At 55.2% G+C, this 27,020-nt stretch overlaps 2 protein-coding genes across 2 annotated transcripts; both read left to right on the forward strand.

Moving 5' to 3' along the window:
* Positions 1-10,126: 10,126 nt before the first annotated feature.
* Positions 10,127-13,423, forward strand: LOC117098109 (mastin-like). Its single transcript, XM_033236576.1, has 6 exons — positions 10,127-10,266; positions 10,360-10,420; positions 10,588-10,768; positions 10,920-11,194; positions 12,695-12,867; positions 12,962-13,423. Exons 2-6 carry the CDS (start codon positions 10,360-10,362, stop codon positions 13,145-13,147), a joined length of 876 nt encoding a protein of 291 aa, XP_033092467.1. The 5' UTR covers positions 10,127-10,266; the 3' UTR covers positions 13,148-13,423.
* Positions 13,424-24,202: 10,779 nt separating this feature from the next.
* Positions 24,203-26,424, forward strand: LOC117098110 (mastin-like). The gene is made up of 5 exons (XM_033236577.1): positions 24,203-24,411; positions 24,587-24,767; positions 24,919-25,193; positions 25,721-25,881; positions 25,983-26,424. Exons 1-5 carry the CDS (start codon positions 24,351-24,353, stop codon positions 26,151-26,153), a joined length of 849 nt encoding a protein of 282 aa, XP_033092468.1. The 5' UTR covers positions 24,203-24,350; the 3' UTR covers positions 26,154-26,424.
* The last annotated feature ends 596 nt before the right edge of the window (positions 26,425-27,020 follow it).

Raw genomic sequence — 27,020 nt, forward strand, 5'->3', positions numbered from 1 at the left:
AAAAGACAGGACATAAACACATAAACAATTTCCATTGTTTTAAGCCACCATGTTTGTGGTAATGTGTTACAGCAGTGGCAGGAAATTAATACATCCACACAAGGGTTCCCCTTTCTCAGGCTAGACACGACGGCTCACACCTAGAATTCCAGTGCTTTGAGAGGCCCAGGTGGGAGGATCATTTGCGCCGAGTTCGAGACCAGCTTGGGAAACAGTGAGATCCCATCTCTACAAAAAACTAAAAAGAGGCCAGGCACGGTGGCGCACACCTATAATCCCAGCACTTTGGGAGGTCGAGGCAGGCGGATCACACGGTCAGGAGATCAAGACCATCCCGGCTAACATGGTGAAACCCCGTCTCTACTAAAAATACAAAAAATTAGCCGGGCGTGGTGGCGGGTGCCTGTAGTCCCAGCTACTCCGGAGGCTGAGGCAGGAGAATGGCGTGAACCCAGAAGGTGGAACTTGGAGTGAGCCGAGATTGCACCACTGCACTCCAGCCTGGGGGACAGAGCAAGACTCCGTCTCAAAAAAAAAAAAAAAAAAAAACACAAAACAAAACAAAATCTATTTTGAAATGGCCCTGCAAAGCCATCTTTTGTGAGGGGATATATGCATCTGTAAAGAAAAGGCCGGGTGCAGTGGCTTATGCCTGTAATCCCAACGCTTTGGGAGACCGAGGCGGGTGGATCACGAGGTCAGGAGATCGAGACCATCCGGGTTAACACGGTGAAACCCCGTCTCTACTAAAAATACAAAAAAATTAGCCGGGCGTGGTGGCAGGCGCCTGTAGTCCCAGCTACTCAGGAGGCTGAGGCAGGAGAATGGCGTGAACCCGGGAGGCGGAGCTTGCAGTGAGCAGAGATTGCGCCACTGCACTCCAGAATGGGCGACAGAGCGAGACTCCGTCTCAAAAAAAAAAAAAAAAAGAATTTTAGGCTGGGCGTGGTGGCTCACGCCTGTAATCCCAGCACTTTGGGAGGCCACGGCGGGCGGATCACAAGGTCAAGAGATTGAGACCATCCTCATCCTGGCCAACATGGTGAAACCCCATCTCTACTAAAAATACATTACTAGCTGGGTGTGGTAGCGGGCACCTGTAATCCCAGCTACTCAGGAGGCTGAGGTAGGAGAATCGCTTAAACCCAGGAGGAGGAGGTTGCAGTGAGTCAAGACCATGCCACTGCACTCCAGCCTGGGCAACAGAGCAAGACTCTGTCTTAAGAAAAAAAAGAAAAAAAACCCTTCTCTGCTACAGCCCTTCGGCCCTTGGGATTGGCACGCTGACCTGCCAGGCATTGGACCGTGGTCACCCACAGGTTACCCACGATTTCTGTCTGACCTGGCTACAAATAGGCCATTCCCAGGACCCCTTCTTGGGTCCAGTGATTTGCTAGAGTGGCTCATGGAACTCAGGGAAATGCTTTATTTACTATTACAGATTTATTGCAAATGACATGTAAGCCAAAAAGTATTCGAGATAGGTCTCAATCAATTTAGAAGTTTATTTTGCCAAGGTTGAGGATTTGGCCGTGACACAGCCTCAGGATGTCTTGAGAATGTGTGAAGGTGGCTGGGCTGCAGCTGGTGTTTTTGTTTTTTTTTCTGGAGAGAGTCTTGCCCTGTCACCAACTGGGGTGCAGCGAGGCCATCTCAGCTCACTGCTAAATACAGTGACCTCCAAGTTTCTCTTCAAAGTATCAGCATGTGAGTTGGTTCAGTTCTCTTATTCCTTGATTCTCCATTTTAAAGTTTAACCTCCTGGTTCTCTTTGACCCTTTGCCTCTAGTTTCAGTAAATAACTTTCCCACTAGTTCTAATCAGTAACTCACGTCTCTTCCCCTGGTCACCTGCTTCGACCCAAGTCACCCCGGGTCACCTGCTCCGCCCTGACTCATCCTGAGTCACCTGTTCTGTGACCATCCTTCCCGCCAAACTACTCACTCTGCCACTCCGACTCGTACCCCTGCTCTCTTTAAAATAGCCAGCTGGAATTAGCTTAGACTGTGCGGTCCAACCCCAGCCGATAGGGGAAGGACACAGCAGTAGGGCCCACCTGTGTCAGGGGTAGGAACCCCTTTACCTCCCTTGTTCAGGTAGGCTCTCGCCATTGCTCCATCCATGAGACGCAGCCTTCTAGAGAAGTAAATCGTCTTGGGGCTGGGCGCGGTGTCTCAAGCCTGTAATCCCAGCACTTTGGGAGGCCGAGGTGGGCGGATCACGAGGTCAGGAGTTCAAGACCAGCCTCACCAACATGGTGAAACCCCGTCTGCAGTAAAAATACAAAAGTTAGTCAGGCATGATGGCGGGCACCTGTAATCTGCTTGGCTACTTGGCTCACTGCACCATCTGCCTCCCAGGTCCAACCAAGTCTCCTGCCTCAGCCTCCCAAGTAGCTGGGATTACAGACGTGTGCCACCACGCATGACTAATTTTTGTATTTTTAGTAGAGACGGAGTTTCGCCATGTTGGCCAGGCTGGTCTTGAACTCCTGACCTCAAGTGATCCACCCTCCTCAGGCTCCCAAAGTGCTGGGATTACAGACATAAGCCTCTGTGCCCAGCTTTTTTTTTGTATTTTTAATAGAGACAGTGTTTCACCAGGTTGGCCAGGCTGGTCTCAAACTCCTGACCTCAAGTGATCTGCTCACCTCGGCCTCTCAAAGTGCTGGGATACAGGTGTGAGCCACTTGTCTGGCCTCCAGCTTGGTTTTATACATTTTAGGGATACCAAAGTTATAGGCAGACATCAGTCAATATATGTAAGGTGCACGTTGGTTCAGTCTGGAAAGGTGGGATGTCTGAGGGGAGCTTCCCAGTCATAGGTGGATTCAAAGATTTCCTGGCTGGTAGTTGGTTGAAAGAGTTAAGTTTTGCCTAAAGAGTTGAAGTCTGCAGAAAAAAATGGGGCTAAAGTCACAGAATTGTGAAGCCAAGGTTCTTGTTACGTAGATGAAACCTCCAGGTAGCAGGCTTCAAGAGAATAGATGGCAAATATCTCTTACCAGAGCTTAAAAGGTGCTAGACTCTCCTGAAAATACTTAGTAAGGGTTGGGCACAGTGGCTCACACCTGTAATCCCAACACTTTGGGAGGCTGAGGCAGGCAGATCACCTGAGGTCGGGAGTTCAAGACTAGCCTGACCAACATGGAGAAACCCCGTCTCTACTAAAAATACAAAACTAGCTGGGCGTGGTGGCGGGCGCCTGTAATCCCAGCTACTTGGGAGGCTGTGGCAGGAGAATTGCTTGAACCCGGGAGGCGGAGCTTGCAGTGAGCCGAGATCGTGCCACTGCACTCTAGCCTGGGCAACAAGAGCGAAACTCCGTCTCAAAAAAAAAAAAAAAAAAAAAAAGACCTAGTAAGGGAAGACAATTCTCTACAGAACGTAAATTTCGCCCACAAGAGGCAGCTTTGCAGGGCCATTTAAAAATATATCGAAGAGGGCCGGGCGCGGTGGCTCAAGCCTGTAATCCCAGCACTTTGGGAGGCCAAGACGGGCAGATCATGAGGTCAGGAGATCGAGACCATCCTGGCTAACATGGTGAAACCCCGTCTCTACTAAAAAAATACAAAAAAACTAGCTGGGCGAGGTGGCGGGCGACTGTAGTCCCAGCTACTCGGGAGACTTTGGCAGGAGAATGGCGGGAACCCGGGAGGCGGAGCTTGCAGTGAGCTGAGATCCGGCCACTGCACTCCAGCCCGGGTGACAGAGCGAGACTCCGTCTAAAAAAAAAAAAAAAAAAAAAAAAATATATATATATATATATATATATATATACACACACACACACATACATATCGAATAAATATATTTTGGGGCTGGGTGTGGTGGCTCACACCTGTAATCTCAGCACTTTGGGAGGCCAAGATGGGCAGATTACTTGAGATCAGGAGTTTGAGACCAGCCTGGGCAACATGGCAAGACCCTATCTCTACTAAAAATACAAAAATTAGCCAGGCGTGATGGTGGGCACCTGTAATCCCAGCTATTTAGGAGCTGAGGCATGAGAATCGCTTGAACCCGGGAGGCGGAGGTTGCAGTGACCCGAGATCATGCCACTGCACTCCAGCCTGGGCAACAGAGTGAGATTCACTCTCAAAAAAAAAAAAGATCTCCGTTTTAATGTTAAGACTGGTCAGCAGTGCCTGAATCCCAAAGGGAGTAGGGTGTAATGAGGCGTTTCCAATCCCCCTTCCCAGCGTGGCCTGAACTAGTGTTCTGAGCCACTTCAGAATCTCCTTGGAGGATAGGAGGGCTCCGTTTTGTTGGTTGAGGGCTTATAATTTTATTTTTGCTTTGCAGATGTCTTAGAGGATAAAAATGAGCGGGCAGATGAAGAGATACTCAGGGTGAGGTTCGGAAAGGTGCACCGAGCCCACCTCATGGATGTGAGAAAGAAAAGTGGCTCAGAGTAGCCTGGGAAACGTGAGGTCTGTGACCTGGATCAGGCCCAGAGAGGCCTGAGCAGGAGGCGTGTGAAGTCCCCGCACCGTGCCAGGAGGGCAACTGTTTCAGGGCATTTGCCTTTCTTTCCCTGTAGTTTCAGGCTAGCTGATAAATTACCTAAAATGTTGCCACAAGATGCACAATGTAACCATCACTCATTGTCTTCATGTTCCTGGAATTTTTTTTTTTTTTTCAGAGATAGAGTGTAGCCCTGTCGGCCAGGCTGGAGTGTAGTGGTGCCATCATGGCTCAGCCTCAACCTCCTGGGCTCAAGCTGTCAGAGGTGCGTGAACCAGAGCAACTCCATCTTGAATGGGGCTGGGTGAGATGAGGCTGAGACTTCTGGGGCCGCATTTCCAGACAGTGTAGACATTCTAAGTCACAGGATGAGACAGGAGGTCAGCACAAGATACGGGTCATAAAGACCTTGCTGATAAGACAGTTTGCAGCAAAGGAGCCGCCCAAATCCCACCAAAACCAAGATGGCGACAAGAGTGATCTCTGGTCGTCCTCACTGCCACACTCCCACCAGCGCCATGGCAATGTCAGAAAGTCACCATACATGGCCTAAAAAGGGGAGGTATGAATCATCCACCCCTCGTTTCGCATATCATCAAGAAATAACCACAAAAACAGAGAACCAGTGGTCCTCGGGGCTGCTTTGTCTATGGAGTACCCATTCTTTTTTTTTTTTTTGGAGATGGAGTCTTGCACTGTCGCCCAGGCTGGAGTGCAGTGGAATGATCTCGGCTCACTGCAACCTCTGCCTCCGTTTTCTCGGCATCCTCCTGCCTCAGCCTAGCTGAGTAGCTGGGCTTACAGGCGCCCGCCACCACGCCTGGCTAATTTTTTGCATTTTTAGTAGAGCCAGGGTTTCACTGTGTTAGCCGGGCAGGTCTTGAACTCCTAACCTCATGACCTGCCTGCCTCAGCCTCCCAAAGTGCCGGGATTACAGGCACGAGCCACCGCGCCCAGCCAGAGTAGCCATTCTTTACTCCTTTACTTTCCTAATAAACTTGTTTTCACTTTATGGACTCGCCCTGAATTCTTTCTTGTGAGAGATCCAAGAACCCTCCCTTGGGGTATGGATCGGAACCCCTTTCCTGTAACAAAGCCATTCTCTCGCCTCAGCCTCCCAAGTAGCTAAGACCACGGGTGCGTGCCACCGAGCCTAATTTTTAATTTATATTTTTAAGAGATAGGGTCTCCAGCCTGACCAACATGGTGAAACCCTGTCTCTACTAAAAATACAAAATGAACCTGGTGTGGTGGTGGGCGCCTGTAGTCCCAGCTACTCAGGAGACTGAGGCAGGAGAATCGATTGAACCTGGGAGGCAGGGGTTGCAGTGAGCTGAGATCGCGCCATTGCACTGCAGCCTGGGCGACAGTGAGACTCTGTCTCAAAAAAAAAAAAAAAAAAAAGGTGGGGTCTCACTGTGCAGCCCAGGCTGATCTCAAACTCCTGACCTCAAGTGATCCTCTCGCTTCAGCCTCCTGAAGTGCTGGGATTACAGGCATGAGCCATCACACCCCGCCCACCGTGCAGGCAGTGACTCACACCTGTAATCCCAGTACTTTGGGAGGCCGAGGTGGGAGACTCTTGAGCTGAGGAGTTAGAGACCAGCCTGGGTGACACAGTGAATCCCTGTCTTTGCTAAAAATAAGAAAATTGGCCAGGCGCGGTGGCTCAAGCCTGTAATCCCAGCACTTTGGGAGGCCGAGACGGGTGTATCACGAGGTCAGGAGATTGAGACCATCCTGGCTAACACGGTGAAATCCCGTCTCTACTAAAAATACAAAAAAAAAAAAAAAAAAAAAAAAACTAGCCGGACGTGGTGGCGGGCGCCTGTAGTCCCAGCTACTCGGGAGGCTGAGGCAGGAGAATGGCATAAACCCGGGAGGTGGAGCTTGCAGTGAGCTGAGATCCAGCCACTGCACTCCAGCTGGGCGACAGAGCAAGACTCCGTCTCAACAAAAAAAAAAAAAAAAGAAAATTAGCTGGGTGTGGCCGGGCACAGTGGCCCACACCTGTAATCCCAGCACTTTGGGAGGCTGAGGTGGGCGGATCATGAGGTCAGGAGATTGAGACCATCCTGGCTAACATGGTGAAACCCCATCTCTACTAAAAATACAAAATATTAGCCGGGTGTGGTGTGGGCGCCTGTAGTCCCAGCTACTCGGGAGGTTGAGGCAGGAGAATGGCGTGAACCCGGGAGGCGGAGCTTGCAGTGAGTGGAGATTGCACCACTGCACTCCAGCCTGGGTGACAGAGTGAGACTCCGCCTCAAAAAAAAAAAAAAAAAAAAAAAGAAAAAGAAAGAAAATTAGCTGGGCATGGTAGCGCAAGCCTGTAGTCCCAGCTACTCTGGAGGCTGAGGACAGGATGGCTTGAGCCTGGGAGGTGGAGGTTGAATGAGCTGAGATCATGTCCCTGGGTGACAGAGCAATAACCTGGGAAAAGGAAAGGAGAGAAGAAAGGAAAGTCAGCCTGGGCATGGTGGCTCATGTCTGTAATCCTGGCACTTTGGCAGGCCGAGGTGGGCAGATCACTTGAGGTCAGGAGTTCGAGACCAGCCTGGCCAACAGGGTGAAACCCCCGTTTCTACTAAAAATACAAAATTAGCCAGGTGTGGTGGCGTGTGCCTGTCATACCAACTACTCGAGAGGCTGAGGCAGGAGAATCACTTGGACCCAGGAGGCAGAGGCTGCAGTGAGCTGAGATCGCGCCACTGCACTCCAGCCTGGGCGACAGAGCAAGACTCCCTCTCAAAAAAAAAAAAAAAAAGAGAGAGAGAAAAGGAGACGGAACAGAGGCTTGTAGTTCTGCAGGCTGCACGGGCATGGCGTCAGTATCTGCTTGGCCTCTAGGGAGACCTCAGGAACTTCCCATGGTGGCGGAAGGCCAACGGGGAGCCAGGGTATCCCACGGTGAGGGAGGAAGCAAGAGAGAAGGACCGAGAGCGACCAAGAGCCAGACCAAGTGGGCTGAGTGGCGCCCACCCAAGTTTCCAGAGGAAGGAGATTTTGGGTGGGAAACAAACTTGGCCGGGTGTGGCTGTTCGTCACAGGAACGTGTCCTGCTGCTCACTTACGATTGCTGGGCCTGTGACAGCAGCAGCCGGTCAGGCACGGGCAGGGCAGGAGAGGGTTCACCCTCCCACACACCAGGATGTCGGGCGACCTTCGGGCGATGGTCAGGCGGTTGTTAACTGCCTCTCTAACATGATACTTGTTGCAGCTGGCACCAGGGAAAGGCAGGCTCCCAACAGAGAGCAAACACCTGAAACTGGTGATCGGCCGCTTCCCGGTACGATCTCTGATCTCTGGAGCTGGGCGAGCGGGCCAGAACAGGCCCACTAAGAGGCAAACTGGTGGAGTTTAACTGGTCTGTGGCCTTCAAGGGACCTGCGGCTGGTCATGAAGAGCGTCTCAAGTGAACACAAGCACAGCTCCAGCAAACGCACCACACACGCTCCTGCCGAGCGCCAGCAGACCACGGCACACGCAGACAGCCCACCCATGGGAGGAATCACAGAGAAGGGACGCGAGACTCCGGGAGCACGCCTGTCATCCCAGCACTGTGGGAGGCTGAGGCGGGCAGATCACAAGGTCAGGAGTTCGAGACTAGCCTGGCCAACTTGGTGAAACCTCCGTCTCTACTAAAAATATAAACAATAGCTGGGCGTGGTGACGCATGTCTGTAATCCTAGCTACTTGTGAGGCTGAGGCAGGAGAATCGTTTGAACCCAGCAGGTGGAGCTTTCAGTGAGCCGAGATCGCCCCACTGTGCTCCAGCATGGGTGACAGAGCGAGACTCCGTCTCAAACAAACAACCCCAAGTCAAAGGTCAAACTGTACACTAGTCTTTCGAGTTGCCTGCTTGGGCCTTTTCCAAGTGTACTTGCCTTCATTTTGTTCCTTCTCTAAAGCTGCTCATTTTTCTTTCTTTATTATTGTTATTATTTTGAGACAGGTTCTCACTCTGTTACCCAAGCTGGAATGCAGTGATGCAATCTCGGCTCACTGTAACCTCCGCCTCCCAGGCTTAAGCAATTCTCCTGCCTCAGCCTCCGAAGTAGCTGGGATTACAGGCATGCACCACCACGCCCAGCTAATTTTTGTATTTTTAGTAGAGGCAGGATTTTACCACTTTGGCCAGGCTGGTCTCGAACTCCTGGCCTCAAGTGGTCTTCCCACCTTGGCCTCTCACGGTGCTGGGATTACAGGCGTGAGCCACCGTGCCCAGCCTCTAAAGCGTTTTAATAAACTTTCACTCCTGCTCTAAAACTTGCCTCAGTCTCTCCTTCTGACATCTGCCCCTCAGTCGGATTTTTATTCTGAGGAGGCAAGAACTGAGGTTGCAGCAGGTCCACGTGCATTTGCTGTTGCTCCCAGACCTGGAGAATGCTACCGTGGCCATGGGACACAGAGAGCTGGACCAGGCTGCTGGCTGTGCGGGCGGGGAGGAGAGCGAGCAGGGAGAGGGCTGTGGGCGGCGCTGCACCCTCTCTCTGCGTTTCTAGGGCTGGTCTTTAACTGAGCTCAAACTCTCCATCCTAACGCAGCCCTGCAGGCCGGGGGAGGGCGCCAGAGACCTGACCAGGAGGAGAGATACCCGGCCCTGGGGAGGGAGACCTGGCCCGGAGGAGGGAGACCTGGTCCGGGGGAGGGAGTCCCGGCCCGGGGGAGGGAGCCCAGGCTCCTGCTCTGTCGAGGGTCCAGCACTGGGTTCTCTCCCCGTATCTCAGGCTGCATTGTCCCCACCGTGTCTTCCTCTGGGGGCTGCCGCTCCTCGGGTCGGCTATGATTCAACGTGGGTGGGGGACGGGGACTGGGGTTCGGGTTGGGTAATGCCTGCAGCTCCCTCTGCCTCGTTCATCTCTGTCTGCAGCTCTGTGTCCAGCAGGGCCAAGAAGGGCGTTGGGTGAGGCTGACAGCGGTGAGGTGGGGTCTCCACAGGGGAACCAGCACTGGGACAGTCACTTCCAGCAGCATCCTGATGTTCTGGGGACACTGGTGCTGGGGGTTTGGCGGGGAAGGGCTCCTGGGTCCTCATGACCCTCTCCCATGGGTGAGCACAAAATACCACGGCGCTTCGGGGTCTTGGAAACAGATTAAAGGGGATGTCAAGTCCTCATTCCTCAGAGCTGCTGACAAGGCCAGACTGGGTCATGTTTTCTTGCTCCCACCCCAGCACCTCCGGGCAGCGGAAGGTCCAGAGAGAGGTCGGGGACGGGGCTGCTCGGTGCGTCCTGGGCTTGTCCCCGTCTCTCCCTGGCTGGTGACTCGCACTCTCCTGGAGCTGGTTCTCGCAGCCCGAGGCCGTCGTGAGGTAGGGGACACTAAGGGTTATTTTGGGGAGGCAGATATTTTGGGCCGAAGAGGAGAACGGGCTCCAGGCACCGAGAAGTGAATCCTTCATTCCCAAGGACGGTGGGTGTCCCAGGTGAGCGTGAGGAGGGGACCTGGCCAGAGAACAGGAACGGGCTATCCTTTAACACGCGCATCCCTCCCTCCCTCCCTCCCTAGCTGGGGTATCGCTGCTGCTGCTCTTTGAGGCGTTGACTATTTCTCAGACCTCCCCCCGCCAGTGGGGGTGCCTCCCACCCCTGCAGCTCAGATGGCCACGGTTCACACACTGCATTTCTGTGCCCTGGACCCAGTCCCACCCAGTGGAACTCAGCGCCTGGCCCCACCTGCTCTCAGCATTCTGAATGTGCCCAGGAGGGGGCTGCCCTGCCCACCCACTTCCTCTGTAGGAGACATAAATGGGCTCCCAGAGATGCCAGGGAGTAGGCAGAGAGACCGGAGACACGGGTATTGCCGCCCACTCCCAACCCCTCTCTCCGTTCCCAGACCCCAGCTGGGGCTCAGATCTCCTCACCCCAAGCCCTGGCCTTCTCCCCACAGATGCTGTGGCTGCTGCTCCTGACCCTCCCCTGCTTGGGGGGCTCCATGCCCGGGAACCCAGGCGAGTCCACCCCACCCAATGCCCCAGGACTCCCTCCCTGCCTTGGGCTCAGAGCGCCAGCCCTGCTGGGGGCATGGGGACTGTCTGATTGCTGGTCTTTCCTGGTGCCCCTGAGCTCTGGGAAGACCCTCGTTCGGCCCCCTCACGCCCCTCCCTTGCCTCCCCAGAGCCCGGCGCCGGGCGTGAGCTGGTGGGCATCGTCGGGGGCTGCGACGTCTCGGCCAGGAGGTACCCCTGGCAGGTCAGCCTGAGGTTCTACAGCATGAAGAAGGGTCTGTGGGAGCACATCTGCGGGGGCTCCCTCATCCACCCAGAGTGGGTGCTGACCGCCGCCCACTGCCTTGGGCCGTGAGTGGAGCCTGCCGTCCCCTTGGTGGGCGGGAGTGGGCGTGGGGACAGGCAGGTGTCCTGTGTGCCGGGGTCCCCTCCCGGGATTCAGGGAAAGCCCCGGTCCTGAGCATCCAGCCTTACTCTGAGAGGTGCCCGTTCCTCTCTCCAGGGAGGAGTTGGAGGCCTGTGCATTTAGGGTGCAGGTCGGGCAGCTGAGGCTCTATGAGGACGACCAGCCGATGAAGGTGGTTGAGATCGTCCGTCACCCCCTGTACAACGAGAGCCTGTGTGCCCAGGGTGGTGCGGACATCGCCCTGCTGAAGCTGGAGGCCCCAGTGCCGCTGTCTGAGCTCGTCCACCCAGTCTCGCTCCCTCCTGCCTCCCTGGACGTGCCCTCGGGGAAGACCTGCTGGGTGACCGGCTGGGGTGACATTGGACGTGGAGGTCAGGAACAGGGCCACTTGGGTGGGATGTGGGGAGATGGCCTGGAATGTCGGTGCAGGCCTGGGCTCCAGATGCACCCGGATGGCTTCCTGCCGTTGCTGAGACGGGTGACCACAGGCCTGGTGGCTCAGAGCAGCAAGAATTGTTTTATCTCACAGCTCTGGAGGTGAAACGTCCAAACTCCAGGCATGAGCAGGGCTGGTTCCTTTCAGAGGGCCTGAGGGAGAGTCGATTCCATGTCTTCCCCGGCTTCTGGGGCGTCTGCCCATCCCCATGCCCCTGGGCTTGCAGCCCTGTTTCTCCAGGCTCCCCTCTCCCTTCTCCTGGATGGACACGGGGTGCTGTATTTAGGGTGTCTCTAATTTAACATGACCTCATCTTCATTCTATCTGCAAAGGTCTTTTTCCAAATAAAGTCACAGTGGCAAGTTCTGGGGTTGTGACATGGGGGTGCTCCTGCTCACCTCCCAACAGGCATTTTGTGAGTCAACTCCGTCCTCAGCGTCACACTCAGTTGCCTGCTCTTCCTTTGCAGCAAATAAACCATGAGCTATGGGAGGCTGGGGGCTCGCCCTGGGCGCCGCAGCGCGACAGCCGCTGGAGCGGACTGCCTCGTTCCCACCACAACGCAGTCCAGGCGGAGTCCTGGTCCCATGCTTTTCCCAAATAGTTTCTTTAAAAAAATTTTTTTATTTAAAAACTTGTTTTTGAGGCAAGGTTTTGCTGTGCCGCCCAGGCTGGAGTGCAATGGTGCAATCATAGCTCATTACAGCCTCAGAACTCCCAGGCTCAAGTGATCCTCCCACCTCAGTCTCCCAAGTAGCTGGAACCACAGGCATGAGCTACCACACCCGGCTGACTTTGTTTCTTTTTGTAGGAACGGGGTTTCATCGTGTTGCCCAGGCGGGTCTCGAACTCCTGGGCTCAAGTGATCCTCCCACCGCAGCCTTCCAAGTATTGAATAGCTGGGACTACTGGTGTGCGCCACCATGCCTGGCTTATTTTATTTTATTTTTACTTCATTTTATTTGAGACAGAGTCTCTCTCTGTCATCCAGGCTGCAGTGCAGTGGTGTGATCTCCACTCACTGCAACCTCCGCCTTCTGGGTTCAAGTGATTCTCTTGCCTCAGCCTCCTGAGTAGCTGGGATTACAGGTGTCAGCCACCACCCTCGGCTAATTTTTGTAGTTTTAGTAGAGATGCGGTTTCACCATGTTGGCCAGGCTGGTCTTGAACTCCTGGGCTCAAGTGATCCTCCCACCTTGGCCTCCCAAAGTGCTAGGGTTGTAGGCGTGGGCCAAAGCACCCGGCCCCTAGTCATTTCTAAGAGTGAATCCTGTGGTTCCGGGCTCCTGTGCCCAGGACTGCAGCCTTGGGGCTCACCCTCTGGCCAGGGAAGGCCCAGCTCTGAGTGAATAGTATGCCTCAGCTCTGGACACAACGAGAAGCTGCAGCCTTGTCCCCGCCAGGCCCCTGAGCCTCACCACGCCTCTCCTTGCAGAACCACTGCCCTGGCCCCTCAGCTTGCGGGAGGTGAGGGTGAAGGTCAGGAGCAACGTCCTCTGTAACCAGATCTATTGCCACCGCTTTCCTTCCAACCACACTGAGCCGTCTGAGCAGCTCATCAAGGACGACATGCTGTGTGCCGGGGATGGGAACCACGGCTCCTGCCTGGTGAGACCCCAGACCCACCTGTCTGTCCCCTCCTGGGGGGGACACATGGGGAGGCACATGGGGAGCCCTTGCTGAGTGCCGTCTTTCCCCACAGGGCGACACCGGGGGCCCCCTCGTGTGCAGGTGGAACTGCACCTGGGTCCAGGTGGGAGTGGTCAGCTGGGGCACCTTCTGCGGTCACGGCGACATCCCCAGCGTGTATGCCCGCGTGATGAGCTACATGTCCTGGATCCACCAGCACGTCCCTCCCTTCCCTGGGGCTGCAGGGGTGTTCACGTGACGGAGGAGACCCCGCCCTCCTTGTGGATGCCCTCTGCCCCTCCCCGGTTCCAGCCTCACTATCCTGGTACCCAGTGGTCCTCCGCCTGGGACCCACATTTCTGCTGCCCTTTCCTGCCTCTCATCCACGTCCCGTCCTTCTCAAGGGAGAGGCCTGGGCGCCTTTGCAGGCTGGTGTCTCCAGGAAGGCGGGTGTGCGTGGGGAGCAGAGGCACCAGCTCTCGTGCCTCCTGCCCGGCCTGGCCCTTGACTCTGATTAAACTGTTCGTAAAGCAGCCTCCGTGTGTCCGAGTGCATTTGTCCACAGGGGTGGGGAGGCTTCCCTTGGGGTCTGTAAGCTCGGGCCCTTCCTCGGGGCAGCATGGAGCTGGGTGTGGGCAGTGGGGGTTCCAGGGTGCTGTGAGGGCTCATCCTGGCTGGCACTTCCCTGCTCCTTCCCTCCCCTCTCCCCTCTCCCTCCTCGTTGGCAATAGTCTACCCTGGGCCAGGCCTTAGGTTCCAGTTGGATAAAGTGGTGGCTTCCACAGCAGGAGGGAGGGGGCTGTGTCCACAGACTGCATGGGCGCGGTGTCGCTGGCAGTGGGGACGGCTGTAGGGTCCACTGGAACAGCCTGGGAGTGGGGTCCCAGGTGTCCCTGGACCAGCTGAGGGGCTTAACCAGTGGGAGCTGCTTGGGCTGGACAGTGACGCTGAGGCTGGCTATCCCCGGGGGCAGGGAAATGACAGGATCACAGGGATGTGCCCAGGTTCCAGCGTCAAGCGCCTCACCTTCGTTCCTGCCTGCAAGAGGGTCAGGGCCACCTGGGGGGCAGGGCTTGGTTCTGCCCCCATCTCCCTGGAACTTGGCTCAGGGCTCCCATCCCTACAATCTGTGGTCCATGCTGTGGGCTGTGGCGTTTGCTCTGGGAGCCCTTCCAAGCTCCGGTCCTGGGATTCAGAGGCCACAGTGGTGCTCTCTCTGCCCCGGGGGGCCTGATGTACACGTTCCTTGGGGGAGGGCCCATACCTGCACCTCCGCAGGGTCAGGGTCGGAGTCAGAAAGGACAGATGCCCCCTTGCAGGGAGTGGGGGGCTCAGGCCCACCAGAGACAGGCCCCTTCCCTTCAGAGTGGGTCAGCAAGGGTCAGGGCTGCTGGCCGGGCTGGGCCAGGTGTCCACCTGTGGCCCACAGCCCCACCTGAGTGGCACCCTGCACATTTCCCGTCCACTCTCGGCCAGCGTGTACAGGGGCCTCAGGCTGAAACTATCCGACCGTGGGGTCTGCCAGGCGCTGAGTTCTCCCGGGAAGGGGCGATTCTTCCAAGGGGACCCTGAATCCCTCTGCCCTTTCCTGGGCTTGGGGCCCAGCTGTGCTGTCTGTGGAGTGCCCACGGCACTGACCAAAGGCCCCTCTGGTGCCTCTTGCTGGAAAGCCAGGGTCTGGGGTGGCTCTGGTCATGGGAAGCGGTGAGCCAGCCTGCTTGGGTGTGGGGGAGAGCACTGGGGGGCTGCACCCTCTCTCTGCGTTTCCGGGGCTGGTCTCTAACTGACCTCAAACTCCCCATCCTAATGCAGCCCTGCAGGCCCAGGGAGGATGCCGGAGACCTGACCCGGAGGAGGGAGACCTGACCTGGAGGAGGGAGACCTGACCTGGAGGAGGGAGACCAGGCTCCTGCTCTGTCCGGAGTTGGGCACGGGGTTTTCTCCCCGTATCTCAGGCTGTGTCAGCCCCACTGCGTCTTCCTCTGGGGCTGTGTCGGCTCCTCGGGTGGGCTGTGAAGCAGCGTGGGCGGCGTGGGGCTGCGGCTTGGGTTGGGTAATGCCCACGGTTCCCACTGCCTCCTTCATCTCTGTCTGCAGCTGTGTCCAGCAGGGCCGAGAAGGGCGTTGGGTGACTCCCTGGCCGCTGAGGGGGGGTCTCCACCAGGCGACTCAGCACAGAGTCTGGGGGTTAAGGCCTCTGGAGATTTTGGTGCTGGGAGCCGGCAGCTCTACTCACTCACCGTCTCTTGGATGAGCAAAGCAGTCTCGCTGCCCCGTGTTCTCCACATCATAGAAAATCGCCCTGCACGTTAGTGAGTGTTTCCATCTCGGTGTTTTTAGGGGTTTCTCACACCACGCAGGGCACTGTGAACAAAGCCTCCGCAGAGTGAGACATTTCAGGACACCCACCAAGTCTGCAGTCCGCTGCAGCTGCGCTGACGTGCCCTGGTCTGCACCCACATGAGTGTCTCACTTCCACCCCTAGAGAGGACAAGACTCTCCCAGAGGCCAGGTTTCTCCACCTTTAATCAGACATCACTTGACACCTTCCGGTTCTTGGAGAGAAGACAAACGTCCCCTCCCTACCAGGTGTCACTCCCTTTCATCCTAAGAACAACTGTGACCCCCAAGACGGGAGGGAGACGGAGAAATGGGACCTGCCTGTTCTGGGATTAGAGAATACAAGTCTTTAAAATAATCTTGGCCGGGCGCAGTGGCTCATGCCTGTCATCTCCGCGCTTTGGGAGGCCGAGGTGGGCAGATCACCTGAGGTCAGGAGTTCGAGACCAGCCTGGCCAACGTGGCGAAACCCCGTCTCTACTAAAAATACAAAAATTAGCCGGGTGTGGTGGCTGACTCCTGTAATCCCAGCTACTCAGGAGGCTGAGGCAGGAGAATCACTTGAATCCGGGAGGTGGAGGCTGCAGTGAGCCGGATCGTGCCACTGCACTCCAGCCTGGGTGACAGAGAGAGACTGTCTAAAAAAAAATCTGCTAGTGTTTTAAAGACGGAGCTCAACAGACGTTTGCTGATTGACTGAAAGACGGTACTAGCAGCAGCTCCAGCAAGGGGAGAAGCGCCATGTCCTCATAGGCTTTATTTCAGGAGAGCCGTCAACCTTCCCACAGGGCAACAGAGGCTCCCAGGGAGGAAACTGTGTACTCAGCATCACGGTGCCAAGTTGCTGATTTAGAACGAGGTCATTCTGCTGCCTCAGCCTCTCGAGTAGCTGGGACCACAGGCGCCCGCCACCACGCCCGGCTAATTTTTTGTATTTTCAGTAGAGACAGGGTTTCACCGTGTTCGCCAGGATGGTCTCGATCTCCTGACCTCGTGATCCGCCCGCCTTGGCCTCCCAAAGTGCTGCGGTTACAGGCGTGAGCCACCGCGCCCGGCCGTTCAAATCTTTTAAATCTTTTTTAAAAGCGTTTCTGTTTTCTCATTCTGGAGTTTTGAGAATTCTTTACACCTCCCGGATAGAAACATTGTATCTTTAATAAATATTTTCTCCCTGTCTGTAACTTTGTTTTCATTTTTTTAAGAGTATATTTTGATAAGGGTTTTCATTTTGATAAAATCTATCTAATAAAACTATTTTTTAAAATGGGTCAGGCATACTGGCTCACACCTGTCATCTCAGCACTTGGAAGGCTGAGGCAGGAGGATCCCTCGAGGCCAGGAGGTCCACACCAGCCTGGGCCACATAGTGAGACCCCGTCTCTATTTTTAAAAATGAATTATGCCATCTTTCCGCTGGTAGTCTACTGTAATATCTTTTCCCATTGTTTTACTTTCAACTTTTTCTCTCTCCTGTAAACAGTATATGTCTGGATTTGTTTTTTATATCCATCATGAATATTTGTGTGTGTGTGTGTGTGTTTTTTTTTAAGATGGAGTCCCACTCTGTCACCCAGGCTGGAGTGCAGTGGGGAGATCTCTGCTCACTGCAAACTCCATCTCCCGGGTTCAAGCGATTCTCCTGCCTCAACCTCCTGAGTAGCTGGGACTACAGGCACCTGCCACAACGCCCGGCTAATTTTTTTATTTTTAGTAAAGACTGGGTTTCTCCATGTTGGTCAGGCTGGTCTCAAACGCCTGACCTCAGGTGATCCACCGCTGCAGCCTTCCAAAGTGCTGGGATGACAGGCATGAGCCACTGTGCCCGGCCATGCTTGTATTTTTACATTTCCTCTTTTTAAATTTTTTTTTTTTTTGCTAATATTGTATAATATTTTAACTGGTAAGTTCATTATTTCATATTTATCAGAATCATTGATTTACTCAGACTGGTTCCTATATCTTATTATTTTATAAATTCAGTTATTTTGTCTCCTTTTTTTTCCCCTTCTCACCTTTCTGAAACAGATAGCTATGTGTACCCTCAATTAGATAAGACGTTTATCAGCCTCTCACATCCCCTGGCCTTTCTTCGTCCCTGAATCTGGCATGTTGATACCATCTAGACTGTTAATTCTGGGTTATTGTGGATATATTTTCTCTTTTTCTTCAGTGTTATCTATTTTTAAAAGATAACATTAAACTTTATCATGCTATTTGATTCCTCTGCTGAATGTATCTCTTGCAACATTTTCTGTAATTGTCTTTCCTTTTATTTAAGAATTTTATATAAACTGTTTTAAACGATATGAAAAGTTTGAGATGCCCTGTGCCTGAAAATGCATTATATTGTCCTCAGCCTTGAGTAGCAGTTTTCTTGGATAGCATGTTCTAGGTTCTAAGTTATTTATTTATTATTTCTTGAGACAGAGTCTCCCTCTGTCACCAGGCTGGAGTGCAGTGGTACAATCTCAGCTCACTGTAACCTCCACCTCTCGGGTTCAAGCGATTCTCCTGCTCAACCTCCTGAGTAGCTGGGACTACAGGCACCTGCCACAACGCCCGGCTAATTTTTTTATTTTTAGTAAAGACTGGGTTTCTCCATGTTGGTCAGGCTGGTCTCAAACGCCTGACCTCAGGTGATCCACCGGCTGCAGCCTTCCAAAGTGCTGGGATGACAGGCATGAGCCACTGTGCCCGGCCATGCTTGTATTTTTACATTTCCTCTTTTTAAATTTTTTTTTTTTTTTGCTAATATTTGTATAATATTTTAACTGGTAAGTTCATTCTTTCATATTTATCAGAATCATTGATTTACTCAGACTGGTTCCTATTATCTTATTATTTTATAAATTCAGTTATTTTGTCTCCTTTTTTTTCCCCTTCTCACCTTTCTGAAACAGATAGCTATGTGTACCCTCAATTAGATAAGACGTTTATCAGCCTCTCACATCCCCTGGCCTTTCTTCGTCCCCTGAATCTGGCATGTTGATACCATCTAGACTGTTAATTCTGGGTTATTGTGGATATATTTTCTCTTTTTCTTCAGTGTTATCTATTTTTAAAAGATAACATTAAACTTTATCATGCTATTTGATTTCCTCTGCTGAATGTATCTCTTGCAACATTTTCTGTAATTGTCTTTCCTTTTATTTAAGAATTTTATATAAACTGTTTTAAACGATATGAAAAGTTTGAGATGCCCTGTGCCTGAAAATGCATTTATATTGTCCTCAGCCTTGAGTAGCAGTTTTCTTGGATAGCATGTTCTAGGTTCTAAGTTATTTATTTATTATTTCTTGAGACAGAGTCTCCCTCTGTCACCAGGCTGGAGTGCAGTGGTACAATCTCAGCTCACTGTAACCTCCACCTCTCGGGTTCAAGCGATTCTCCTGCCTCAGCCTCCCCAGTAACTGGAATTACAGGTGCCCGCCACCATGCCCGGCTAATTTTTTTATTTTTAGTAAAGACTGGGTTTCTCCATGTTGGTCAGGCTGGTCTCAAACGCCTGACCTCAGGTGATCCACCGGCTGCAGCCTTCCAAAGTGCTGGGATGACAGGTGTGAGCCACCACGCCCGCCTAAGTTCAGAGCTATTTTCTTGGGCACCTTAAAATGTTACTTTATCGTCAACTTGCCTCTCCTCTTGCTGTTGGAAAATCTGACACAACCTAGTCTTTCATGTTTCTTCAAATGATTAATGATTTCTCACAACGCTAATAAACACAGGATCCGGCACTGCACTCACTCTAGTCCAGCCCCGCCTCTCTTTGGGACGCTGAACGCTTAGTGTGGACCCCGAGACAAGGGCTCAGGTGTGAGCAGTGTGTTTGGGAGGCGCACGTGTCAAAGGCCAGGGAACGCTGGCAGGGGAGAGACAGCAGCGCGTCTGCCGTGTGCGCCATAGAACACGTGTCCACACTGGGCACTTGGAGCTTGGTGCTGCTGGGGGCTCCCTGGAGCCCTGGGAGCCTCCGGAACACACCTGGGTGTTCTCTCTCCTGGGGGATGGGAGCAGAGGCCTGTGTCATCCAGCTTCTGTTGGCCATGGCAACTCCCAGGAAATGCCGCCCCGCTGGGCGCGAGAACAGAGCTGGCAAAAGTGATGCAGGCAAACCCCGAAACTGGGGCCCAGCCAGTGGGGGTTCTTGGCTTCACTCAGGAAAGAATTCAAGAGTGAATCAACAGTGAAAGAAAGTTTCTCAGAGCAACCCCAGGCTGCTGGTCATGTTTATACCTACTCTTAATTATATGCTAACCAAGGGGCAGGTTGTTAGGAATTTTCTAGAAAAGGGGCAGGGCATTCCTGGAACCCTGTAAGGTAGCTTCGCGGTTGTTGCCATGGCATTTGTAAACTGTCATGGTGCTGATTAATAAGCGGTGAGGGGTAGAGGCGGCTTCTCCATCAGCTTCTGGTCTCTGCAGGTTTCCAGCGAGGTCCTGATCAAGTCCTGCTGGTCTCCTGCCTCAGAGGGAGGCAGGTGCTGGCCAGGTGGCGTGGCACAGTTACACCAACTCTTAGACCCAGTGTGTTGGGGGAGGGTTTGCTAGGATCTGCTTCAGGCACTGAATTCTTTTTTTAAAAAAGTTAATTTTAGGCCGGGTGTGGTGGCTCGGGCCTGTAATCCCAGCACTTTGGGAGGCTGAAGCGGGCAGATCACCTGAGGTCAGGAGTTCGAGACCATCCTGGCCAACATGGTGAAACCTTGTCTCTACTAAAAGTACAAAAAGTAACCAGGCATGGTGGCAGCCGCCTGTAATTCCAGCTACTCAGGAGGCTGAGGCAGGAGAATCGCTGAAACCCAGGAAGCAGAGACTGCAGTGAGCTGAGATCGCGCCACTGCACTCCAGCCTGGGTGACAGAGTGAGACTCTGTCTCAAAAAAAATAAAAAATAAAAAATAAAAAATAAAGAAAGAAAGAAAAGAAAAGCAGACAAACTTGTTCACAGAAGCAGCCGGAGTCAAGGACCTGGACACTGACCACCCTCCTCGGTCGCTGTGGATGTGCTATTTAAACATCCACAAGGAGCCACTCTGCGCTTCTCAGCTTGAAGAGAACTAAAAAGCATGGTGCTGGGGGAGATCGGCACTCTCAGAGCCAAGGGCAGGATGGAAATGGCTCCAGCCTCCCCACAGGGCAAGCTGGCTGCAACTCAGGATGGGCTGAGCCATTTCCACCCTGTGTGAGCTGAGGAAAAACAGGCCCCAGAAGACACTTTAAATGGTAGTGCTGTTTGCCAGGTGTGGTGCCTCACGCGTGTAACCCCAGCACTTTGGGAGGCTGAGGCGGGTGGATCACCTGAAATCAGGAGTTCGAGATCAGCCTGGCCAACATGGTGAAATCCCATCTCTACTAAAAATACAAAAATTAGCCAGGCTTGGTGGCCCGTGCCTGTAATCCCAGCTACTTAGGAGGCTGAGGCAAGAGAATTGCTTGAACCTGGGAGGCGCAGGCTGCAGTGAGCCAAGATCGTGCCACTGCACTCCAGCCTGGGCAACAGAGTGAGACTCTATCTCAAAAATAAACAAACAAATAAATAAATAAAGGTAGTCCTATTTATGTTTGTGGTGGCAAGAACCTGGAAATAAAAACTACAAACTCTTCAATTGAAATGAACGAATCCATTGTGTAACCGTATCGACGTCCACACTGTAAGGGGTAAAATGCACGGACCAGCCATGCTGGTGTCAATGTAGATGACGGCAGACACGCCAACACCGGGGAGAAACGGAACGTTGTGGTGATGGAATGGCCGTCTGGGTCCCCTTGGAGGCACAGAAGTAGCCCCCCTCCCTGCACGTGGGGGGACCATGCAGGGATGGCGACCCTTCCCCCGAGGGCCGCGGTCAGCTCTTTAGTGTCTGAGGCCCAGAAAGACGAGCAGCTGCCTGGGTGGGCGGGGGTTGGGGCAAGAATGGATCTGGGGTGTTCCTGGGGCTGTCCATCTGACTATGAATGAAGTTCCCTTGCAGGAACCTGCCTGCTGTGGGCTATTGCCAGGGTGAAATGCGTGGCAGGGCACAGATGCACCCCAGGCCTGAAACGTTTATGGCTCTCCCTGGACGGAAGCCTGTGAGTCTGTGAGCAGCCTGAAGGGATGGAAGATGGAAGCAGGCCAGGCATGGTAATCCCAGCACTGTGGAACGCCGAGGCAGACGGATCACCTGAGGTCGGGAGTTTGAGAGCAGCCTGGCCAACATGGCGAAACCCCGTCTCCACTGAAAATACAAAATTAGCTGGGCGTGGTGGTGGGTGCCTATAATCCTAGCTACTCGGGAGGCCAGGCAGGAGAATCGCTTGAGCCTGGGAGGCAGAGGTTGCAGTGAACCAAGATTGCACCATTGTACTCCAGCCTGGACAATAAAATGAGACCCTGTCTCAGAAAAAGAAAAAAAAAAAAAAAAAAGAGATGGAAGCGGGGATTGGGGCTACTGGCTGGCGTGTGGGAGGAAACTGGGAGACCCCCAGACAGGTGACATCTGTCTTCACCTTAATTGTTCTCTAAGTGACCCCAGCTCCATGCCCAAACCTAGGTCTGCAGACCAGTGGCAGGCACTGAAGGCCTGGCAGAGGGGAGGAGAATGGGTCCTGCTCTGTGTTGGAGAGAATCCCATGCAGGCTCCCACCCTCGGTTGGCCTGGGGGCATCTGGACCCTGCAGGGTGGGGCTTGGGCGGGGGCCCTGCAGTGAGAGATAGGGATGGGGCGGCAGAACCTGCTGTTACTGTCCTCTGACCTCTTCCTGAAACTCTGTGGGCGGAAGTGAATGCTGGCCATGGCTGAGGCCAGCAAGAGTGAGGCTCCAGGAGGAACCCACCCTGGGCCGAGGGTCCAGGCACGAGGGCGTCACATCATCCTGAGGACCCTGGCGCTGGGGACCCCAGAGGTCCTGAAAGCTCCTCCCCTTGGTGAGCAAGGAGAGCTACGGCGCCCTGCATTAAATAAAAATGAAGTATACAAATTAGGGTGTGGTGGCAGGCGCCTGTCATCCCAGCCACTTGGGAGGCTGAGGCAGGAGAATCGCTTCAACCCAGTGAGCCGCGATCGCGCCACTGCACTCCAGCCTGGGTGACAGAGCGAGACCCTGTCTCAAAAATAAAACAACAAATGTAGGAATGGGGGTCACGCTCCAGGCCATAACAAGGACCCCCTCCTCACAGAACCCACAGGCCCTGTCCTCTTCCTAAGGGGTTGGGAGACACCTGCTCCCTCCCTCCCTCCCAGGTCGGGCTGTCTTCTCTCAAACACACACTCCTCTTCCAACACTTAGTAAAACGTTCTCAAACCCTCAGACCCCCTGGAAGCCGGGCCCAAGCCGTCTTCAAGCAGCACTGCGTGGGCTGCTGGGGTCATAGTGGCTTGTTAGGAAGAGAAGACCCAGAGAAACGTCCACTGCTGTCTGCTGATTCTTTCACAGCTTCGAAACCACAATGAAACCACAGTCCGCCAGTGACCTGCCGGCCACACAGGGATCCACAGCCGTGTCCCGGCCTCAGAGGCTCTCGACCAGAGTCACGCGGGATGCAGGGTGGCCGGGAAAGGCATGGAGTTGGGGCACAGACGCTTGTCCTCCCTTGGGGCCAGCGCCCCGTTCCTTCCAGGTTTGTGGAGTCCCACCTTGGGTGCCTCGGCAGGAGAGGGGCCTCTCCAGCCCCAGGCAGTGCCCTTCCCACCTCCCCCGACGTGGGTGCCGTCCGTGACCCAGATCAACCAACGGGGAGGATCCAGCTGTACCAGGAGCCAGAGGGTCTGAGAAGCAGGCTCAGGTGCTTCACTGGCTGGGCTGGAGGGTCTGTGGTATCTAAGTCATTGCTGCCGTGGGGGCAGCTGAGATGTGGACCCCACCCCGGGTCCTGAACAGGTGACCACACCAAATGGCAGCTTGGTCCTCCTCTTCCCTCACCCTGGAGATTCACTGGAGGGGACGGTCCTGTCCCTGGGACCCCCATGGTGCCCTGACCCTTCCGTCTCTCCACCTGCTTGGAGGACTCTGCTGTGTCCTTTGGAGCACAGTGGACCTGAGATCCCAGGCCACGTTCCTGGGCCTCCCGCCCTAAGCAGGGCGTTACAGTGGACGGCGTGGTCCATTCCGGCTGTTCTGGGTAACATCATGTTCCTGGAAAGGCCAGGTCTGCCCCAGTCCCGTGGCCTCTGACAGCCCTCTCCTTTGGCCTGGGTTCTGGGCCTCCTGGAGCCTATTTCTGGTTGGTAACTGTGTGTCCTTTGGGGCCGTGCTGGAGCCTTTTTCTGGTGGTCTGGGGTGTCCAGACCCTTGGGGCACTTGGTACTCAGAGAAGCAGGACTCCTGAGGGCGGGGCCAGGGCTCAGGGCCCCAGCTGCAGGCCCTCCAGTGGTTCTCAGAGACGCTTCCCTCTGTCACAGGCACCAGCGCCACCCTGAACGGGCCTTTTCTTCTCTCACCGTCAGCCTCTCCAAACTCTCCTGCACTGACAGGACAGGCTCGTGGAGGGCGGCACATGACCTGTGTCCTCCTGCACCTCCTGCCCTGCCCCTGCCCCGTGGAGGAACGTGGGGTCTGTGCTTCCCCTGGTCATCAGGCCCCACAGCCCCAGTCAAGGGAGGTGATTTTTTTTTTTTTTTTTTTTTGGAGATGGAGTCTCGCTGTGTCTCCCAGGCTGCAGTGCAGTGACACCATCTCGACTCACTGCAAGCTCCGCCTCCCGGGTTTACGCCATTCTCCCGCCTCAGCCTCCCGAGTAGCTGGGACTAAGGTGCCCGCCACCACACCCGGCTAATTTTTTGTATTTTAGTAGAGACGGGGTTTCACCGTGTTAGCCAGGATGGTCTCCATCTCCTGACCTCGTGATCCGCCTGCCTCAGCCTCCCAAAGTGCTGGGATTACAGGCGTGAGCCACCACGCCCGGCCGAGGGAGGAGATCTCTTTGGGCACATCTTAAACCCACGAGGTTGGACTGCCCAGCCTCCGCCCACTTCCTGTGATGGAAGGATAAAGGGGGCCCTGAGCGAGACCGCCCCACGAGGGGTGTGTGTGGAGGCCAGTGTGGCAGGGAGCTGCTCCTGTCAGAGCTGAATCCCTGAGCTCAACCTCCGTCCCCAGAAGCTGGTGTTTGGGGTCCCCTTCCCCGCTGCAGGCCTCCCCACAGATGCTGTGGCTGCTGCTCCTGACCCTCCCCTGCTTGGGGGGCTCCATGCCCGGGAACCCAGGCGAGTCCACCCCACCCAATGCCCCCTCTGCCCAGGACTCCCTCCCTGCCTTGGGCTCAGAGCGCCAGCCCTGCTGGGGGCATGGGAACTGTCTGATTGCTGGTCTTTCCTGGTGCCCCTGAGCTCTGGGAAGACCCTCGTTCGGCCCCCTCACGCCCCTCCCTTGCCTCCCCAGAGCCCGGCGCGGGGCGTGAGCTGGTGGGCATCGTCGGGGGCTGCGACGTCTCGGCCAGGAGGTACCCCTGGCAGGTCAGCCTGAGGTTCTACAGCATGAAGAAAGGTCTGTGGGAGCACATCTGCGGGGGCTCCCTCATCCACCCAGAGTGGGTGCTGACCGCCGCCCACTGCCTTGGGCCGTGAGTGCAGCCTGCCGTTCCCTCAGCGGGCGGGAGTGGGGGTGGGGACGGGCAGGTGTCCTGTGTGCCGGGGTCCCCTCCCGGGATTCAGGGAAAGCCCCGGTCCTGAGCATCCAGCCTTACTCTGAGAGGTGCCCGTTCCTCTCTCCAGGGAGGAGTTGGAGGCCTGTGCGTTTAGGGTGCAGGTCGGGCAGCTGAGGCTCTATGAGGACGACCAATCGACGAAGGTGGTTGAGATCGTCCGTCACCCCCTGTACAACGAGAGCCTGTGTGCCCAGGGCGGTGCGGACATCGCCCTGCTGAAGCTGGAGGCCCCAGTGCCGCTGTCTGAGCTCGTCCACCCAGTCTCGCTCCCGCCTACCTCCCTGGACGTGCCCTCGGGGAAGACCTGCTGGGTGACCGGCTGGGGTGACATTACGGACAACCGTGGGTGTCAGCGAGGCTCTCTGGGGAAGACGAGGGGCTGGGTCTTGCGGAAAATCCCTCGCTCTGTGGCTTCTGGGACCCCCTTTGCAAGCCCAGGTTTTGGATAGGACGTTTCTGTGACAGATGTCAGGAATGGGGACTTGCTCTGGGCAGGCAGTTTTGGCCACCGCTCCAGATCCGGTGTTTCCCAGCTCCACTCTGCCAATGGCAGCCGAGGCCAGGCTCCTCCGCTGTGGACGGAGGGCTGGTCCAGGGTCCTGAGTCCCGCAGCTTTGCCCTTGCTTCCAAGAGGAGCCCTGTGTCCTGGTGCTGGGCTGGTGTCCAGACCCTCAGATGTCACGTGGTCAGATCCTGACTATAGCGGACTTGGGGAAACTGAGTCACTGGGTCACGATTAATGGGTGAGGGCTCCCCTGTGCTCTCTGCTGAAGGTTGGGGAGGCCCCGCATTGGGTGGAGTGAGGTCTTTGTTTTAAGGAAGAGGCAGGGCCCCCCACGTCCAGGTTCAGCTCCATGTTCTCCCCACAGAGCCGCTGCCCCCACCCTACCACCTGCAGGAGGTGGACGTCCCTATCGTGGGGAACAGGGAATGTGAGCAGCAGTACCAGAATGAGTCCTCAGGCAGCGACGACAGGGTCATCCAAGACGACATGCTCTGTGCTGGGAGTGAGGGCCGGGACTCCTGCAAGGTGGGACCCCAGCCCCACCCTCCCTCCTCCGTCCCCCTGCCCACCAGCCCCGTCGCTGTGGGTGCACACAAGGGCTTTGCTGAGCATCTCTCTCTCCACAGGGCGACTCCGGGGGCCCCTTGGTGTGCAGGTGGAACTGCACCTGGGTCCAGGTCGGGGTGGTGAGCTGGGGCAAACTCTGTGGCCTTCATGGCTACCCCAGCGTGTATGCCCGCGTGACGAGCTACGTGTCCTGGATTCGCCAGTACATCCCTCCGTTCCCTGGACCCTAGCTGGGGTGCAGTGGGGTCTGCATGATCCAGGAGGCCCCGTCTTCCTTGTGGACACTCCTGCTGCTCCCCAGTCCCAGCCTCACCCTCCCGCGGGTTTCTGCCCCGAGACCTTTCTGCTCCTCTCAGCCTCTCAAGGCTCTGTGTTTTCCTGCCGGCAGGGGGCTCAGGGAGCAGGGGAGGGGCCCTCAGAGATAAGTCAGAAGTGGGAACAGAATCCCGGAAATCCTAGACGGCTTCTTGTGACTTGACTCCATTAAACACTGTGGAAACCGCTCCGGGTCTGCGGTGTGTGTCTGGACTGTGGGAACAGCTGGGGGTCACCGAGTGGGGTGGCCAGGCTTGGCTGCAGAGCCTGGGTCCTGGCACTCTCAGGCCAGGCAGGAGAAGAGTCATGGGCCCCAGGGCTGGGAGGGGACGGCTTCCTTCCTGCTGCACCCCCTCCCCCACTGCGCACAGGTCTGTCAGGGCCATTGACATTGGAGCGTCAGTCCCAGGCTGATGGACTTCCCCTTCCCTCCGCTTTCCAGAGCCACCTCCTCCTAGAACCCCCAGGCCCTGACCCACCACCATGGTCCTCCTGGTCCCACAAGATGTGGCCCTGAGAGCGGCTGGCATGGTGCGGGGTCCTGATGCCCATGGGGCCCGGTTCTTTCTCCCAATGCTCCAGGCCCCTCCCCCTGGACAGTGTTTCCAGCCAACTCTAGACGTTCTCCTCCTCTTCTGGCACAAAATCCTCTTTTTTGGATTTCAAATGTCCTAAGTCAAGATTCTCTGGTTTGTGTTCTGCAAATGTGATCCCAGAGTCCCAAACCCAGACATGCTTCCTACAGGGGCTCTGTGGGCCCGCAGGTTCCCATGACAACCACA

Source organism: Trachypithecus francoisi, unplaced genomic scaffold (assembly GCF_009764315.1).
Source record: "Trachypithecus francoisi isolate TF-2019V2 unplaced genomic scaffold, Tfra_2.0 Lachesis_group15, whole genome shotgun sequence".
Classification (NCBI taxonomy): domain Eukaryota; kingdom Metazoa; phylum Chordata; class Mammalia; order Primates; family Cercopithecidae; genus Trachypithecus; species Trachypithecus francoisi.

Coding starts and splice junctions, on each gene's coding strand:
- LOC117098109 (XM_033236576.1), top strand. CDS start 10,360: ATGCTGTGGCTGCTGCTCCTGACCCTCCCCTGCTTGGGGGGCTCCATG. Junction 10,421..10,587: donor CTCCATGCCCGGGAACCCAG/GCGAGTCCACCC, acceptor TTGCCTCCCCAG/AGCCCGGCGCCGGGCGTGAG. Junction 11,195..12,694: donor GGGTGACATTGGACGTGGAG/GTCAGGAACAGG, acceptor CTCTCCTTGCAG/AACCACTGCCCTGGCCCCTC.
- LOC117098110 (XM_033236577.1), top strand. CDS start 24,351: ATGCTGTGGCTGCTGCTCCTGACCCTCCCCTGCTTGGGGGGCTCCATG. Junction 25,194..25,720: donor GGGTGACATTACGGACAACC/GTGGGTGTCAGC, acceptor TTCTCCCCACAG/AGCCGCTGCCCCCACCCTAC. Junction 25,882..25,982: donor AGGGCCGGGACTCCTGCAAG/GTGGGACCCCAG, acceptor CTCTCTCCACAG/GGCGACTCCGGGGGCCCCTT.